Source organism: Zootoca vivipara, chromosome 3, assembly GCF_963506605.1.
Source record: "Zootoca vivipara chromosome 3, rZooViv1.1, whole genome shotgun sequence".
Lineage (NCBI taxonomy): Eukaryota > Metazoa > Chordata > Lepidosauria > Squamata > Lacertidae > Zootoca > Zootoca vivipara.
In genome coordinates this window covers 54,699,197-54,716,457 of record NC_083278.1, presented here as the reverse complement: position 1 = coordinate 54,716,457, position 17,261 = coordinate 54,699,197, and the positions used below count along the sequence as shown (strand labels likewise).

The window sequence follows — 17,261 nt, the reverse complement described above, 5'->3', positions numbered from 1 at the left end:
CTTTGCAAAAAGTGCAGGGGGGGGGGGAAAGAAAGCAGTTTTATAGTATACAACTAAGAGGAACTACCTTGCTATTCTCAGCCATAATTGCCCACTGAAGTCCCTTGTCCCAAAATAGGGCACCTTGCAGAATGAGAACAGATAAGTCAAACCCGTTTCATGCACACAAAAAAGGAACAAATGTTTTTAAACCATATGCTTAGCATCCTACTTTTGAAGGTCAGAGCCAGTGGATCCTTGCTATGCAACATGTTTTTTCCAAATGTTTTTTTTTCTTTTCCTTTCATTTTAACACAACATTTCTACCAAGAAACTGGCTTTCCCCTACAAGAGAAAATCAACACTATCAGAGGCTAGAGCTACACAGAAAGAGATCACAGTCAAAACAGACAGGGTTTCCCTCCCATTTATGAAACTGCTTATTTGAAATACCTAGTAGAGATTATCCTATTATTTGTTTACTCAAAGGGAGCAACTGGAATAATCATTGTTGTGGTTTGGGTTTTGGGATCTGACCCACTTTTCCTTACAAAACTCAGAGCAGACTTGTTGGGGGGGGGGGGAGGCGCTGGGAAGGAGGAAGTTCCTCTGCACAAGTGGAAGTGCTTCCACTAATGGGACAACTTCATTGGATAGTCCATAGTTTCCAAGTCAGGAGAAGTAATAGTTCTTTATTTCCCTTTATTCACTCGTAGCACAAAGTCCAGTTCTAAATGCCACACTTTAAGAAGGAAATACAAACTGGAACAAGTTCAAAGGAGGGCAATTAAGGCGGTCAGGGGTATGAAAATGAAGAAGGAAAGGTTGCAGGAACTGGGCATGCTTAGCCTGGATAAGAGAAGACTGATGGGGGACTTGATACTACACTTCAAATACCTGAAGGACACAGAAGAGGGCAAATAATACTTGTTATCTACGGTACTGCCTCCGAACACAGCTAGATCTAAGATACAGAAGAGCAGACATTTTGACTGAGCATTAGAAGAAACTTCTTGGTGCTAAGAGTAAATTGACAATGGAACCAATTCAATAAGGGTGGGAGGCTCTCACTTGCTGGAGATCTTCAAGCAGAAGCTGGACTGCTATCTCTTGGTTGTGATCTCTATCTCTGAATATCCTGCAATGAGCTAAGGCCTGGGGTTAATGGCCTACCTACAACGACCCCCCCCCCCCCAATGACAACAGTTCTGAGTATACGCATTGTCCGTGCTTGCTCACTAGACTAGGCCACAGCCTCAAAATCCTTGCCACAGGCTCTTTCGAAACAGATCAATTATCCCACAGTTTTAACCAACCGTGATCTGAAATTTCAACAGGAGGGGGAAAACAAGAGTGTCTGGCAGATAAAACTATTTACAGTATGCAGACATTGTGCTTACAAAACCAATTATTATTTCGGTCTACAGCAAAGGCAAAAAAGAAAACAGGGAAAAGGGAGGGGACACCCAATTATGAGCAAAACTAAAGCACACAAATACCTTGCGGGGGCAACAAGAAAAACATTCCAGAGAGACAAGGGTTCTGTTCGTCTAGAAAAGATACTCTATTTTTAAACAAAAAGTGACTCCATATTTTTAAATTAAAAATGAGGTACATATAATGTCAAAAGATATACTCTCAAACACAAGAAACACATAATGATGCATTTTAGACCCCGAGCAGCTTTGTGTGTACATTTTTCACATCAAAATATGTGGTGCGCTTGTACCGACTGGTGACTTTTTCTGAGCCATGCCTAAGGTTGTTAAAGGAAATGGTAGGAATCAAAGATTTGGGGTGTGCTTTTGTGTAGGGAAGTGTGCTGTGTTATTGGGCAGCTTCTCATGCACACTTCATATTTTTAAAAAAGCTAGCTGTTTTGAAACCAAGGTTTCCAATATAGGAAATAGCTTCCACGAGCAGGGAGCAAGAAATCTGTCATCGGGGCATAAAAATAAGTCTGAAACTAGCTTAGAAAATAAACCCTAAGACAACTCTCCTGCACCCAAACAAAGCACAGCGGGGGGGGGGCAGTGAGCCACAGAGAGAAATGTACTGCACAGCAATTCTCGACTATAAGGGTTTATTTGGTGACAGTTCCCAGTTTGTGGAATTTGAAATTATTAGCTGTAATTAGTTTTAGATGTTTTTATTTTACTTTAATTATATTATTTCAACACTATTGTGTTTACCACCCAGGACTCCCGTGGGAGAAAGGGTAAGGTGTAAATTTAATAAATAAAACAAACAAAAAAATCATTGCCACTTGTTCTACCTTCCCAGGATTGCAGGATCGTGACAAGATTAGGCTCACCATGCTGACTGAGCCAATTATAACCAAACCTGCTCAGTTGCCCCAGAGCAGTATTAAGCACTCAACACACCAAAACTGGCTGCCTGTTTTCTAAATAAATAAATAAATTTTATTTATACCCCGCCCATCTGGCTGGGTTTCCCCAGCCACTCTGAGCAGTTCCCAACAGAATATTAATAATAACAAAAAAGCGATAAAACATCAAACATTAAAAACTTCCCTAAACAGGGCTGCCTTAAGGTGTCTTCTAAAAGTCAGATAAGTTGTTTATTTCCTTGACATCAAACAACCGGGTGCCACCACCGAGAAGGCCCTCTGCCTGGCTCCCTGTAACTTCACTTCTCACAGTGTGGGAACTGCCAGAAGGCCCTCGGAGCTTTGACCTCAGTGTCCAGGCTGAATGATGGGAGTGGAGACGCTAGTTTCACCCTAGTGCCTTGCCTTACTGCACCACAGGAATCAGTAGTATTATGGAGCAGGGTGTTGAGAGGGATGGCCTGGGAGAGGATTGGCCAGAGAGGCCTGTAGGAGTGCTTGGGCCCCTGAGTTTGCTCACCTTTTATAGAGTGTCTATCACTGGCCGCTTGCTAGATATTAAATATTTCTCTAGGAATATGGTTTCTTCAGAATGAGTTTTCCCAGTTCACAGCATTTGATCACATCTGTGGGTATTTTTAAAAAAAATGGGGGGGGGAAACAACCCTAGAAATCTCATCGATTTTGCTGCCTTTCAATTCACAAATTATTTCATGATCTTGAGATACACTTCTTTTTCTTCCAAAAAGGTGTCATAACAGCATAAATAATCCTGAAAAGATCTACCGCACTTTAACTACAGTTTACATTCCACCGTGGCGATCTGGTTTTGTTACATCAAGGAGTGTGTTTATAATTCACCTACAGCAAACACAGAATGAAGAGCAGAGGTGGCACAGAACCACCAAGGCAGCTCCTTTTTGCTGATGTTACAGCAGATTTCAAACAAAAACAACACAGTATGTTTAAAGGAATAAAAACAGATTTCCCCCCCTTTCATTTTTCAACCAAGAAAGCTATATAATTTTATCATAGCAAGTTAAATATACCTACTATTTAAAATGAGAGTCAACTTGAGCCATGGCTCAAGTATAACAAACCTGTGTTAAAGTTTAATAAAAATGTTTAATTTTATATACCATGGTAAAAAATATATAAATGAAATGTTGCCATCCACGCATGCAGCACAATCCTAAACATATTTACTAAGAAAACTACATTGACTACAATGTAACTTATTCCCAAGTACTGATGCACTGGATAGTAGTCAGTAAGCTGTAGGTAACTAAGTCTAATTACTAATTTTAATTTCTAGATATTTTATTTTAGTAATCTGCAGAGGTGCATGAAATACCAGAGTTGTTAGTCATTTCTGTTTCTTTTATGAATACTGACGTGTGCTGTACTCAGAAACCTTCCTTACAGCATTAGGGGTCAAGGACCTCCAGGCTTTCAGATGTTGTGGTACTACAAGTCCCATCAGCTCCAGCCAGGGATGATGGGAGTAGTAATCCAGCAACCTCTGGAGAGCCAGAGATTCCCCACCCTTGCACTACATTCTTGGAGGAAAAGACTTGCGACTTGCAGCTTGGTTGCATCAGGGTTAAACGGGTTAGACAGGAAGCAGGTCCCTAATGTCCAGATTCATAGAATCATAGAGTTGGAAGAGACCACAAGGGCCATCCAGTCCAACCCCCTGCCAAGCAGGAAACACCACCAAAGCATTCTTGACATATGCCTGTCAAGCCTCTGCTTAAAGACCTCCGAAGAAGGAGACTCCACCACACTCCTTGGTAGCAAATTCCACTGCCGAACAGCTCTTACTGTCAGGAAGTTCTTTCTAATGTTTAGGTGGAATCTTCTTTCTTGTAGTTTTGAATCCATTGCTCCGTGTCCACTTCTCTGGAGCAGCAGAAATTCAACATACAGTAGCAATAAAATAAAAAGATTCCAAGCAGTTCAAAATTAGTTGCACTCTGGGGGCTCTATCTGTACGTGTCACAGAAGTGTGGACACTCAGAGACAACGAAGAAAAAGAAAGCAAAGCATAATTTACATGGCAAGCAGAAAACAGCAGTCAGAGTATTTGCCCTAGATTAAAACATTACGACCAACAGAGGGGAAAGTCCACAGTTGCATTTTGAAACAACGGAAAGAGCAGCAAGTAGCTTACCGGGCAAAATAGCCTTGTCTTCGTTCTTTTTTCTCTTCCTTGATCTCCATTGTAAACAAATAGTAAAAAGTGTAAGGTGAAGTGGCTGAGCTTCTGAACTTCCAGTTAGCGTCTCATGTTCACACACAGCCCATGCAGTTATCACTGAGGAAGGGAAAAGAGGAAGCTCAGAAATTAACAGGCCGACAACACCTGATTTGCTGCTGCTGCTTCTTTATTTTTTTTTATTTTTTTTGAAGAGTTACAGTGCATAGTCCCACAGCATGGTAAATTAAACCAGTGAAAGCACTGTCACATGACAAAGCTTATTGTACCAAAAACAAAAGAAAAGAAAAACAATAGCCATGGCTCAATTCACTGCATGGGGAACACAAGGTTCCTTAAAATAGAAACACAAATAGGGAAACACAAGTTGCACATGGGATTTTATGTGTGTGTGTATATGTGTCAAATAAAAACAGAAGTCTCGACATCAACGTTAATGAACTGCCTTTAAAACCACTTTACAAAGAATTCATTCACCATCTAACTGCAATTATTTTAATGCACTGTGCAGAAGTTGTATCCACAGGTTAAACATCTCTGTACATATATCCACCAAAGACAAGAAACCTGGAAAGAATGAACAACCTGAGTGCTGTTTGTTTGCTTCTGTTTTTTGTTTTAGTGCTCAGAAAGAACACACACAAAGACAGAACATTCAAGGCATCTGAACTAAAACAAAACATAAATTTGAGGGGGGTTCACTTGTGGTAGAAAATAGATCTGGCATTTTGCATCTTCATTTCACAGAGTGCCGTTTTCCCACCAGGTCACATACAAGGAAAATACAGATAGCACTGTTAGTGCAAATAATCTGCAGTCTGTCTAAATCACAGGGGTCCAACACACAACTTTGGCTGCATTTGGCCCTTGATGCCATTTGCGTGGCCCCTGGATCCAGCCAAACCAAGGTTGTCCAATCCAATCACTACATTGCTTTTTTTTAAATTCCAGAAAGCATTTTACAATTGAGCCTCTATTTTTATTGTGGGCCACATAATATATATTTCTTAAATTTCAGTTAGAATAGTAGCAAGTATGATTATAACTGTGGATATTCCCATACTTTCCTCAATATTCTTACGCTGTGTATAAAAAGGTAGAAGGTAAAGGACCCCTGGATGGTTAACTCCAGTCAAAGGCAACTATGGGATTGCAGCGCTCATCTCACTTTTCAGGCTGACGGAGCTGGCGTTTGTTCACATACAGCTTTCCAGGTCATGTGGCCAGCATGACTCAACTGCTTCTGGAGCGATGGAAGCCAGAGCACACGGAAACACCATTTACCTTCATGCCACAGTGGTACCAAAGGTGGGAGGAGACCTTTTGGAGAAGGCATTAGTAATCTCCCTGCAACCATAAATTAAGTTCACAAGTTTACAATATCTAGTGTTCCTCTTTTCTTTCCCCACTCCTTTTTTTATTTCCTAGTCTGCTCTCTGAAAAGAAGAACAAGCAGGAGTCAAAGGGATGACTACTTTTAAGATTAAGATCAATATAATAAAGTAAACATCACTTTCCACAATTGCTGTATTACTACCACTGAAACTAACTGGTCAACATTTACTTCAGAATCAAGAGATAACCAAGGACTGCTTTTGTGCCAAAACAGGCCAGGATTCTCAACCGCTTTGCCGAATTCAGCCTAGAGACAGCTTTTCCTCAATGGCATACCACTGCTGTATGCATGACAAGGTTTCCTCCATACTCTTTAGAACTAATGTGGTTCAGGGTGATGACTATATCACTGACAGGAGAGAGACAGACGTTTTTACTATTATATTTTCTGTAGAGTTTTGAGCACGAGTCGGCAACGTGCGGCCCATGAAGACCGTTTAACCGGCCCACGAGCTGCCCCCAAACCAAAGCACCTGCTCGGCAAGTCCCCCGCGTGTTGCGCGAAACCAGCGCAACACAACACAGGGACTCACCAAGCGGCACCAGAAATCGTGGCTGCGCACGCAGATACTGGAAATCGCATCTGAGCATGTCCAGACGCTGAAAATCACTTCTGCACAGGCACAATTTTCGGCATCTGGGCATGCACAGAAGCAATTTTCGGCGCCATGGACATGAACAGATGCAATTTCCGGCGCCGTGCTACGCCAGTCCAGCCCACGGACGATCTCCATGGGAGTGATCCGGCTCATGGCCGGTAAACCTTGCCAACCCCTGGTTTTGAGTATATGTAGATGTTGTAAACAAAAATCTGTTAGTTAACAAATTGTTAGGAACATTTGCCAGCAGCTATATTCAAAATATTTGTCCTCAGGGAATCTATTCCACATTGATTTGTTGGGTGAAAAACTCCAACACATTGGCATAAAACATCTGCTCACCAATGAGGATTCTGGTACATGGTCCAGCTTTTGGGAAATGTTATCTTCAGCAAAGGTGGCTATCCTGAGGCCCTCTGTGTTCCTACATTGGAGCTCCCATCAGTCCTGGTAAACGACACTTGATGCCACAAAAGACCACATGGGCTTCTACTGCCAAAGCTGGATGTGGAATAACCCTGAAGCTGGTTTTTCAGGGAAAGTGCAACTTCATTAAGAACTTGTTGAATACTAACACATTTGAAACGGAACGGAAGAAGCATCCAACCATATCATCTTCTTTTCAAGATAATGGAAGCACATACATTTTACCTCCAGTCGAACACATGAAAATATGTAGGTTATGCACAGCCAAAAACCCTGGCTTCTAAGGCAAGGTACACATGAACCAGTACACAGCCCCTTCACAGCCACATCTCTCCACCCTTTGCACAAGCAGCTGAACAGAATATAAAATGTTAAGCCACAATACCCAAGTCTGGATGCAGCCAGGAACTCTGGCTTACCGTAATTAAAGCCAACCTTTGCCACCAAAATACGACAGCAGTCTGAAGGAGGATAGGGTTGGGATAATACTTGTTCCTAGACTCATAGTGTTATCCCGTCTCTCTCCTAGTCTTGCCATGTTTTGGTGGGAAGATTCTGGCTTCAGTGGTTTGTGAACCAAGGAATGGTGATCTGAACTGGGCCAATATGACCACAGCTAAATGTCACAGCCAACTTGTGGCTACCTCTGTCCCCAGTAATGTTCAGAAAAGGTTCGTTCCGGCAAGGAATGCCATCACTGCATTGTTTCCATACCTGCAACAGCCAATGACTTTTTTTTTTCATTTCCCACATTTCAGAAATAAGAGGAATAGGATGGGGAAACTTGAAACATGTCGAATTATGCATTCTGGCTCACTTATTTTTTAAGTCCACCTGGGGCACCTTTTGCTTAAGGGCAGGTCATAAATATATGAAATAAATAAATAAGGATAGAAAAGAGAAGGAAATATTGAACCCAAGCTTTTGGAAGCAGCCACACACTAAATGCAGATGCACAGTTCTGGCTCAATGAATTGAAATAGTAAGTAGGGAAGAAAGAGAGCTTTAAAAAGTGGAACCAAGTATTAAAGGTTTGGGGAACACTGCTTAAGTCTGCACATAAATGAGTAAAGAAAAAAATCCTGCTATTATCTTCGCTGATTGACCTCAGACCTACTGTGTTGTTGTTTTAAAAACACATTTGCAAATTTATGTTTATTATACACACACAAGCCGGAAAAGAAGAGGTGCGCTGTTCAAATAGAAACTCACAAGATACTAATATGAAACTAATAAGATACAGGCAGCAAGTATTTCCAAGACTGGTTTTGTAGCCTTCTAGTCAATTTAAGAGACTGAGCAGCACCCTCTTGTGGATCCACTGCAAGTCCACATGATGGTTTTAAGATGAAATAAAGTAAAACATAAAGGATATAAATGTTTCTAAAAAGTCCACCCTGACTTTGGTGAAGTTACTGGATCCAGTGGGTGTAGGAGTCCCTTTCAAGTCACTCTGTCATGTTTCTCACACACACAAAGGATGACTAAGAATGTGGACATCCCAGATTACTGTCAAAAATAAGTACAGGATTCTGCTGCAAAGAAAACCCAAATATATCTAATACCCCATTTTCTTAAAACAAGATTTGATACCCTGTACTCAGTGGAATTTTTGCACATGATGCTAGAATTTAAATGGTACAGTATTTGCTTGTAACAATAAGGGCTCAATAGGGGTTCTATTGAACTCAGCAAAACTTACTTCTGAGTAAGCACATATATGATGGGTGGAGAAGAAATATATATGATGGGTGGAGAAGAAAACATTTTAAGAGGAGATGCATCACTGCATGACTTGCAAATGCCATTAATGTGGACAGAAAACAGAAGAGAGGTATTTTTCAGATCAAGCATACGTTTTAGCCATTGTAGTCTTCAAAATTACGGATGCTTGAAAACTAATTTAAAAACATTTGAGAGAAAGCCTTGGGGGGGGGAGTCAAAAAAGGAATCTACCATATGTTACAATGTATTATTATGTGTGGCAAAAAGAGGGGAAAGAGAACCTGGAAACAACTACTATGGTAACTTAGCAATGCAGAGAATGCTATTTTTTGTACAGAGGCAGGCAGCTAAACCCTCCACAGATTATCCACATTATAAAGCCAAAGTTAAGGTTTCTATAGCAACTTAAATTCCAACACACTGCGCACAGTGTACTAATGTACAGCATGAAGGGTGAAATACTGAGAAAATTTAAGATCTCTACATCAACATTCAGTTTTCATTTTCTAATGCGTTCATGCAGAATCACTGTACTAATTGGATCTGTTCCTTGAGTGCACACTCAAAATTATTTAATATGCATTGATTACTTCTGGTAATCACTTAACCATCATGGTATATTCACAATCAAAGTGATTCCACAATGATAAAAGGGTAGAATTTTTCACTCTTCTAATAAATATTATATGTAAATTTGAGGTTCTAATCCCCATTAGAGGTTTGTGAGTACAGAAGTAGCAGTTATTCTATCTAAAACAATTACCGGTACAGTGGTGCCTCGCTAGACGAATTTAATTCGTTCCACGGGTCTTTTCTTATAACGAAAAATTCATCTAGCAAATCCCATAGGAAAGCATTGAATTTTTTTTGAATTTTATTTTGCCCATAGGAACGCATTAATTGAATTTCAATGCATTCCTATGGGAAACCGCGATTCGCTAGACGAATTTTTCATAAAACGAATTCGTCTAGCGAGGCAACCTCCGCTCGAAAAATCCTTTCGTTAAGCGGAAATTTCGTGAAGCAGGGCATTCGTTAAGCGAGGCACCACTGTAATCATTTATTAGAGAGTATTATTTTATGCATGCTGCATATGCTCCCACATCTAGGAGTTTGTTCCTTATATTAGTTGCAAACACAGGAATTAACTTTTTAAGACCACAAGCAATTTGACTGGGCATACATACCGTGTTTCTCCGAATATAAGCCATACCCCGAAAATAAGCCATAGTGATAGGCAGTTTAACCTTGTGGGTTAAACTGTACCATACTTAATTTAAAAAAAATAAGACATCCCCTGAAAATAAGCCACCGTGTTTTGTTTTGTTTTTAGGAAAATTAAATATAAGACGGTGTCTTATTTTTGGAGAAACAGGTATTTCCCCTTCCCTCTTTCTCTTTCATGCACAAGGAAGGTTACAAGTTTTTGTTTTCACCCAAAATTGGGGTGGTGAGCCTGTTGCTGGATTACAACTCCCATCAGCCCCATCTAGCATGGCCAATGATTGGAGATGATGGGAATTGTAGTCCAGCAATATCTGGAAGGCCATAGGTTCCCTATCCCTGCCAATCTCACCAGGCTATCAAACCATGGTTTGTTCCAGATTGGAACTAAGCAATTATAACACACCATGGTTCACCAAGTTTGCCCATAACAGGGAACTTTACTTTGTTATAAAGTGAAAGGTGACATGTTCATTCTCCTCTTTATGTGCATGATGGAAGAGAGAAGGGAGAAGCAGAAGCAGGGCCCCTATGCAACTCGTTTCCAAACATTCTAAGCCATGGTTAAGTTTACTGTCCAAATTAGGTCCCTGTGCACTCCTTTCAGTCCACTGATCCTATGGATCCCATAAATTATTCTGTTAGCAGTCCAAAAGACACATTTTTCATGAGCAGAAGGAATACATACCGGTAGTCATAGGTAAACTTCCAAAGCAAAACAAAAGGGGGGGACATTTCAACTTGCGGAGGATTTGTATGAAGTTCCATGATTCAAGTAATTATTATTAAGAGCAGCACTCATTTCTTATTACATAATCATAAGTGAGGAACATAAGTTTATAACGCATGTAGGAAGAGACTCCCCACGTACTGCCACATTTATTAAAATCTATCAGCTGTCTGGTAGTCACAAACGCCCTCGGCCTGCAACACCTACTATCTTTCTAGCACATGGGAATTCCATAAATCTGGAATTTTTCATATAGAATAAAGAGAAGGCCTTGAAAAAACTTGCCCCTTTGCCACCTGTTATAACAAATGGATATCACAAAATTCTTTGCGTTCCTTGCAGCACCTTGCAGACCACGAGTCTCTATCTTCAGCATGTAAACAAGGCCTTGGTTACCTTCCAGATTAATCAAAGTACAATTGAATTCCACAACAGATGGCAATGTAAACTAACCTTGTTTCCTACAGCGGGAACAACTTTATTGACCAGTTAAATGAACTCCATTTGACTCATCACTAGCCTTTCTTTTTAATTAGTTTTTGTAATTTTGGATTATGTGGAATGCTTTATCTGAGTGGATGTAGCAACCGAGTAATTTCATTGTTCCCGCAAGGGGACAATGACAATAAAGATATCTTATCTTATCTTATCTTCTTCACTGAACTCACCAGCAAGCATGTAGTCACTGGGCACCAAGCCTTGTCAGAGTGATGTATTCATTGCCTAGAAACATCCCCAAAATTTCCAAAAAAAACCTTACATATCACATACACCAAGCTATTTAATAGTTGGAAAGGAAGGAGTTTTTCTTGTTATGCTTTTAAAACCTCAGCTTTTGAAAATAGTAAGAAAAAAATATTTCCAGTGTGCTTTTTGCCCCTAGCCCATGGGGTTTCAAAGAGAAGCTTGCAAGATGTGACTCTAGTAAGTTAATGTTTTAGTTCTCAAGAAGCTGTAATGATCACACTCACTTTAATCATCTGCACTTCTGAAATAAGCAGCCAAGGAGAGTAATGGAAAAGGGGGCCCGATTGGCATTTGTACAGTAGCTAGTACTTTAGCTTCCAAGCACTCAAGCCATTAGTATGATTCATTTCAATGACAGAAAGCACTTTAAAAACTGCCCACAGTAATGAAGCATCAAGCAAGCAGTTGCCAACAATAGATGCCAGCATTTCCAACTTAAATCATATTGGCTTTAAGCCAGAGATAGCCGTACCCAATGAAGTGTTATGGGCAACTAGTAATGTGTGAGTAACAGCAACATGCAAGTGGTCTCAGCCTGCAGGCTATATGCAATCCTATCTGCACTACATCCTATCAGAAGCCTTGCCGTCTATGCACAGAACTGGTTCTCGTGTTATAATAGACGATGGTTTTTATGTCTTGCTGTGAGAAGACCCACACCATACATTTAAAGCACATGACCTCCCTCACCCCCACCAATCATGGTAACTGTAGCTTCCCCCTCAGATTACAATTCTCTATACTCTTAACAAACTACAGTTCCCTGCATTCTTTATGAGAAGGCATGCACTTTATATGTGCAAAATGCTAATAATACACACTCCTGTCTGAAACCAGGAGCAACAAACCACAAGCCCAGGCTTAGTGCTGTTGCACCCCTTCCTGGATGAGTTGGCCACATTGAATTACTAGATCGCAGTTTTCTTGAAGCTGCCTTTTTTTAAAAAGCATCATTATTGTCAGCTGGCGGCTAGATTGACCTCTGGAGCTGCTAAGTTCTAGCAACACTTGTTTCCAGGTCATTGTCAGTTGCAAATGCACATTCTGGCCTCTAAAGAACTAAGTGGTATACGGGCCAGGATATCCAAAATATGGTTTTCTCCCATATGATTCTCCAGCTGCATTCGGCATCTGCAACCCACCACCTTCAGAGATAAGGTTGGTTGGTACACAGTAGCATCCAATCACTTTTGTGTTTGTTAGGGCAACTTTACCAGCACATGCAGGGAATACACAGGGCCTATTTTGGCATTAATTGGGTCCCAAGAGGGAGAATGCTGTTTTGTTCAGCTTATTCCGTCCATGAAGGCAATTATTGTAAAGGACAGACACAGCTTGATCTTGCTGTTCCTTGCACCACACATTGCTTTTGCAATGCAGCTTGTTTGGCAGAAATCCATCTTGGCCCCGTTTTCCATCAGGATAAGCCAGAAACAAGTAAGTACGAACCAAGGACTTGGTGACAAGTGTATGCCTCACATTCACCACGTAAGGATCATTTGAAAGCACCACCATACCACCATAGCTCCACACTGCAGCAGAAGGGTTTAGAGCAGCTTATTCTCATGAATGCCGGCATTGCTTAGCATCTCCACACTACTTCCACATGTCATCAAATGACATTGGACAAGCATGGAGGCAGACACTCGTATGATGACAGCATGGAGGCTCATGCAATGACCCTCTTACGATGGCCATGTGGGAAGCCAGTCCTTCATTACAATCTCAACATGCCCTGGGAATGGCAGTTTACTCCTCACAGAGCTGCAATTCCTAGCACCCTTAACAAACTACACTTCCCAGGGTGAGGTGGGAGGGAATGCGCTTCAAATGTATGAGGTGAATTCATTTCAAGAAAAACAAACCAGGATATTAGTTTGCCCACCATACCACCATTTTTGAAGATTGCAACACAAACATAAAATACAACAGATGATGTGTAGGACAGAAGCAGAATGTCAGTGACTACAAAGATTAAATGGCACTGCTTTAAAAACATCAAAACATTGTTGTCTAATGAGTCAAGGGTGGGCAGGTCTGAAGTGGTTTTTGGTACAGATAAACCTATCGCTGCTTGCTTCAATTGTCACCACAAAAGCTGAAACTGTATTGGGGGTAAAACAATACACATATTGGAGTTAATATATAATTACAGTGGTACCTCGGTTTACAACGACGATCCGTTCCGGGGAGCCGGTCGCTCCCCAAGTTCGTCGCTCGCCGAAGGCACGCTTCTGTGTGCGCGCGAAACGCCAATAGAGCACTTCTGCGCATGTGCGAGCTGCGCGGATCACACATGCGCATCCACGCGCGCGGAACCCGGATGTAAATACTTCCGGGTCTGCGGCGGTTGCTCTCTGAGTTCGTTGTAAACGGAGGTGGTCGCAAACCAAGGTTCCACTGTATGTAGCCACCAATACGTAGCTTTATCATCCATACATATGTCTAGTCTACTTTTAAAGCTGTCCAAGTTGGTAACCATCACATCTTGTGGTAGAAAATCCAAATGTTAAAAGATTTCAAGAGCTCTAAGTCAGGTGTAAGTTGCTATGGGTTTGAACAGGATATTCTCTTTTTATATATATATATACAAGCTATTATTCTTTTTGCTCAACATATCTAGTAAGTTCCTTGAGCACACATAAGCAATTACTTTGTATCTAGACAACCCTATTTTGCTGCCAAACAGATAAGGATGGGACAAAATTCAACATAAGAAGAAAAAATGGTATCACTAATGGCAATGCATTCAATCACTGCCTTATGCCACACAACATTGTCCCTTTTTAAAAAAAGGGGGGGGTTAATTAGCTTTTAATTTTTTGTTAAGTACCTTCTAGGACGAGCAGTTCTACTACATAAAGTATTCAAGCAGCTTTTAGAATAAGAATATATGGCATGATCAAAGCTGCCGTCTAAGAATGTGACAGCAGCCCTATTGGGTCAATTCACTGAGTCTAGCATTCTGTTCCCAGCAGTGGTATTGGCCAGCCAGATGCCTATGAGACCCTATGAGACGCTCACAAGGTAGTAAAGGTTATTGCTCCCCAGCAACTGGTACTGATACTGCCTAGGAACCTGGAAATCCCCTATTGCCACCATGACTAAGAGCCACTGACAGACCCACCCTCTACAAATGTGTCCAAGTTCTTTTAAAGCTATCCAAGAACTTCTTCCTTTTCTCTGCCCTGAATTTCCTGCCAATCAGTTTCATCGACTGAATCAGAGTTCTGCTATTGCGTGAGAGAGAAACTTCTATATGCCCCTTCCCCCCACACAACACAAGTTTAAAATAACTACAGTATTAGGTTCTTTCCCCAGTCACTTTTTTCTTAACTAAAAAAAAACCCCAGCCATTGCATCCTTACCTCATAGTCAAAGTGCCCTGATTCCTGCTGGGTGCCCTTTTCTGTTCCTGTTTTTGAGATGGGAAAAACCAAACCTAAACATAGCATTACAAGTGACCAAAGATTTAAGGGGAGTGTCATACTGACTGGCAGTTCTCTATTTGATCCCTTTCCTAAACACCCTCACACATGCCACACACTAGGTCAATGATATCAAAAAGCTATCCTCCACAATCCCAAGCTCTCTTTCCTGACAAGTCACCATCAGTTTCAGACCTTTCAATGTATATGTGAAGTAAGATTTATGCAGCACAAACATGCATTACATTATTCTTATTTACACTGCACTCTATACGCCCATTGAGCTAGTATGCCAATATCCTTCTGAAACTGCACAATCTGCTTGGTTTTCACTACCTACACTAATTTGGTGTCATGTACAAACCTGACCACCACACTGCTCACCCTAACCATAAATGAACAAGTTTAAAATCACAGGTCTTTTGAGATTAGATCTTTTTCCACCCTCCTCCTTACTCTTCTTCTTCCTACTCTGTCTTTCCTAGTCCTTTTATTATAGTTATTTATTAAATTTGTTGGTCAATTTATCTTGCCCTAGGCAACTCAATAAGACTTAAAAGCAAGCAAACAAACCCCATTACATTACCTTGGTTTACGAACTTAATCTGTTCCAGAAGTCCGTTCTTAAACCAAAGCATTCTTAAACCAAGGTGTGCTTTCCCATAGCAGCAGGGGACTCAATTTACAAATGGAACACACTCAACAGGAAGCGAAACATGTTCTGCTTCCAAGGCAAAGTTCACAAACAAAAACACCTACTTCCGGGTTTGCAGCGTTCTTAATCCAAGTTGTTCATAAACTAAGCTGTTCTTAAACCAAGGTACCACTGTATAGAGCAGGCATCCCCAAACTTCGGCCCTCCAGATGTTTTGGACTACAATTCCCATCTTCCTCGACCACTGGTCCAGTTAGCTAGGGATCATGGGAGTTGTAGGCCAAAACATCTGGAGGGCCGCAGTTTGGGGATGCCTCGTATAGAGACATTAAAATCAGTGGGGGAAATACATTTAAAACATAATATACTGTAATCCCTAAATCGTGGTTAAGTATTGACCAGACTAGAGACCAGGGTGTGAAATCAAAGTTTCAACTGAGTTTGCAAAACATGTTTAAGCAACCCATCACCAAGCAAACCACAGTGAGGGTTATTCTCTGGCCTCTTTAGCCTGTCTGCTGGAAGGTGCTAAATTTGTCTCTCTCCTGCCACTTTATAAAGCGCTCCCTCATGTTTATATGCCACCCAGCAAATTATAATTTTGTTTCACTGTATTTTGGACCTTAACTGGGATTATCAAGACAAACTATGGTTAAAACTAACCGGGATTGCTTTTACTTACTTATTTATAAAAGTTTTTCCATACTGCCATTATCATAAAATAGCAGGGTGGTGTACAACATCAAAATATAAAGCACCCAGAAAAACAATACATATAAGTATTAAAATGACATGCTAATAATAATAATAAATTAATCTGCTATTGGCATAAAAAGGTCTTCAAGAGATGCTTCAAAGTCAAAAGTGAGGATGCAATCCTGTACAAGTCTGTTTAGAAATAAGTGATGGCATTCAATGGGTCTTACTCCCGGGTGAATGGGTATAGAATTTACCATGGCAAACACATACCGGTACTTAATTCTTTGCTGCGTCTTTACGTAACTCTTCCACATTCAAAGCTTTGGGTAAAGTTTCCGTTTTGGCTTCTATGCTCACATCTGTGTGCTTCCTTAAATGACTTTTGACAGTTCAGTTTGTAACCTGACCTGATATATTCCTTTCTACAAACATTGATTTAGAAAGCTGCAAATATTTGCTCATGCATTACACCAGGAAGACCCTCTTCAAAAACGGCTGTTAAAGTTTGTTCAAGCATATACACATACTATTTCAAGCACTATTTCACTATCAATTAGCTGTCAGATATTTACCATTTTAAATTAAAATTCCAGTTATTCATTACAAAAGCTAGTGTAACAAAGACACAGTAAATGCAGTACAAAAATAACACCCACAACATACAGTACATACATAATCGTGTATGTTTACTCAAAATGTAACGGTTGTCAAAATCAAATGAAGTCCAGTTTAGATAACAAAATGCTATGCCAAAAGGTACCAGAGAATCTATTTCCTTTTTCAATTCTAGTAGACCATCATGACAAACCCTGTAATTCTGGTGCTGGATATCAAACTTTACTGTCATAACATATTTTTTTAACTAATGAAAGCAAATGTATGTTTTATTTTACTTTTTTAAACAAACAAACAAACAAACTTGAGCACTAGCTCAGAACAACTACGGTAAACTGTATGTCAATTAACTTCCATTGTGTTCTTTTTCCCTTGCTTATCTATTAATATATATCATGATAAAGGTTATGTAACAACTCATGCCATCCTGTTTTCAAATTCAGGTAACAAGAAGGTATTATCCTAGCCTAA

General features: G+C 40.5%; 1 protein-coding gene across 4 annotated transcripts in view; it reads right to left on the bottom strand.

Moving 5' to 3' along the window:
- The window catches only part of NCOA7 (nuclear receptor coactivator 7), a 62,479-nt gene that overhangs the window by 42,878 nt on the left and 2,340 nt on the right, over positions 1-17,261 (bottom strand). For all 4 annotated transcript variants that reach the window (XM_035109247.2, XM_035109245.2, XM_035109246.2 and 1 more), the window contains one exon: positions 4,503-4,646. In XM_035109247.2, coding sequence (XP_034965138.2) covers positions 4,503-4,552 — 50 coding nt within the window. In that variant the 5' untranslated portion in view covers positions 4,553-4,646. Of the gene's footprint in view, positions 1-4,502; positions 4,647-17,261 lie in introns of those variants that run through there.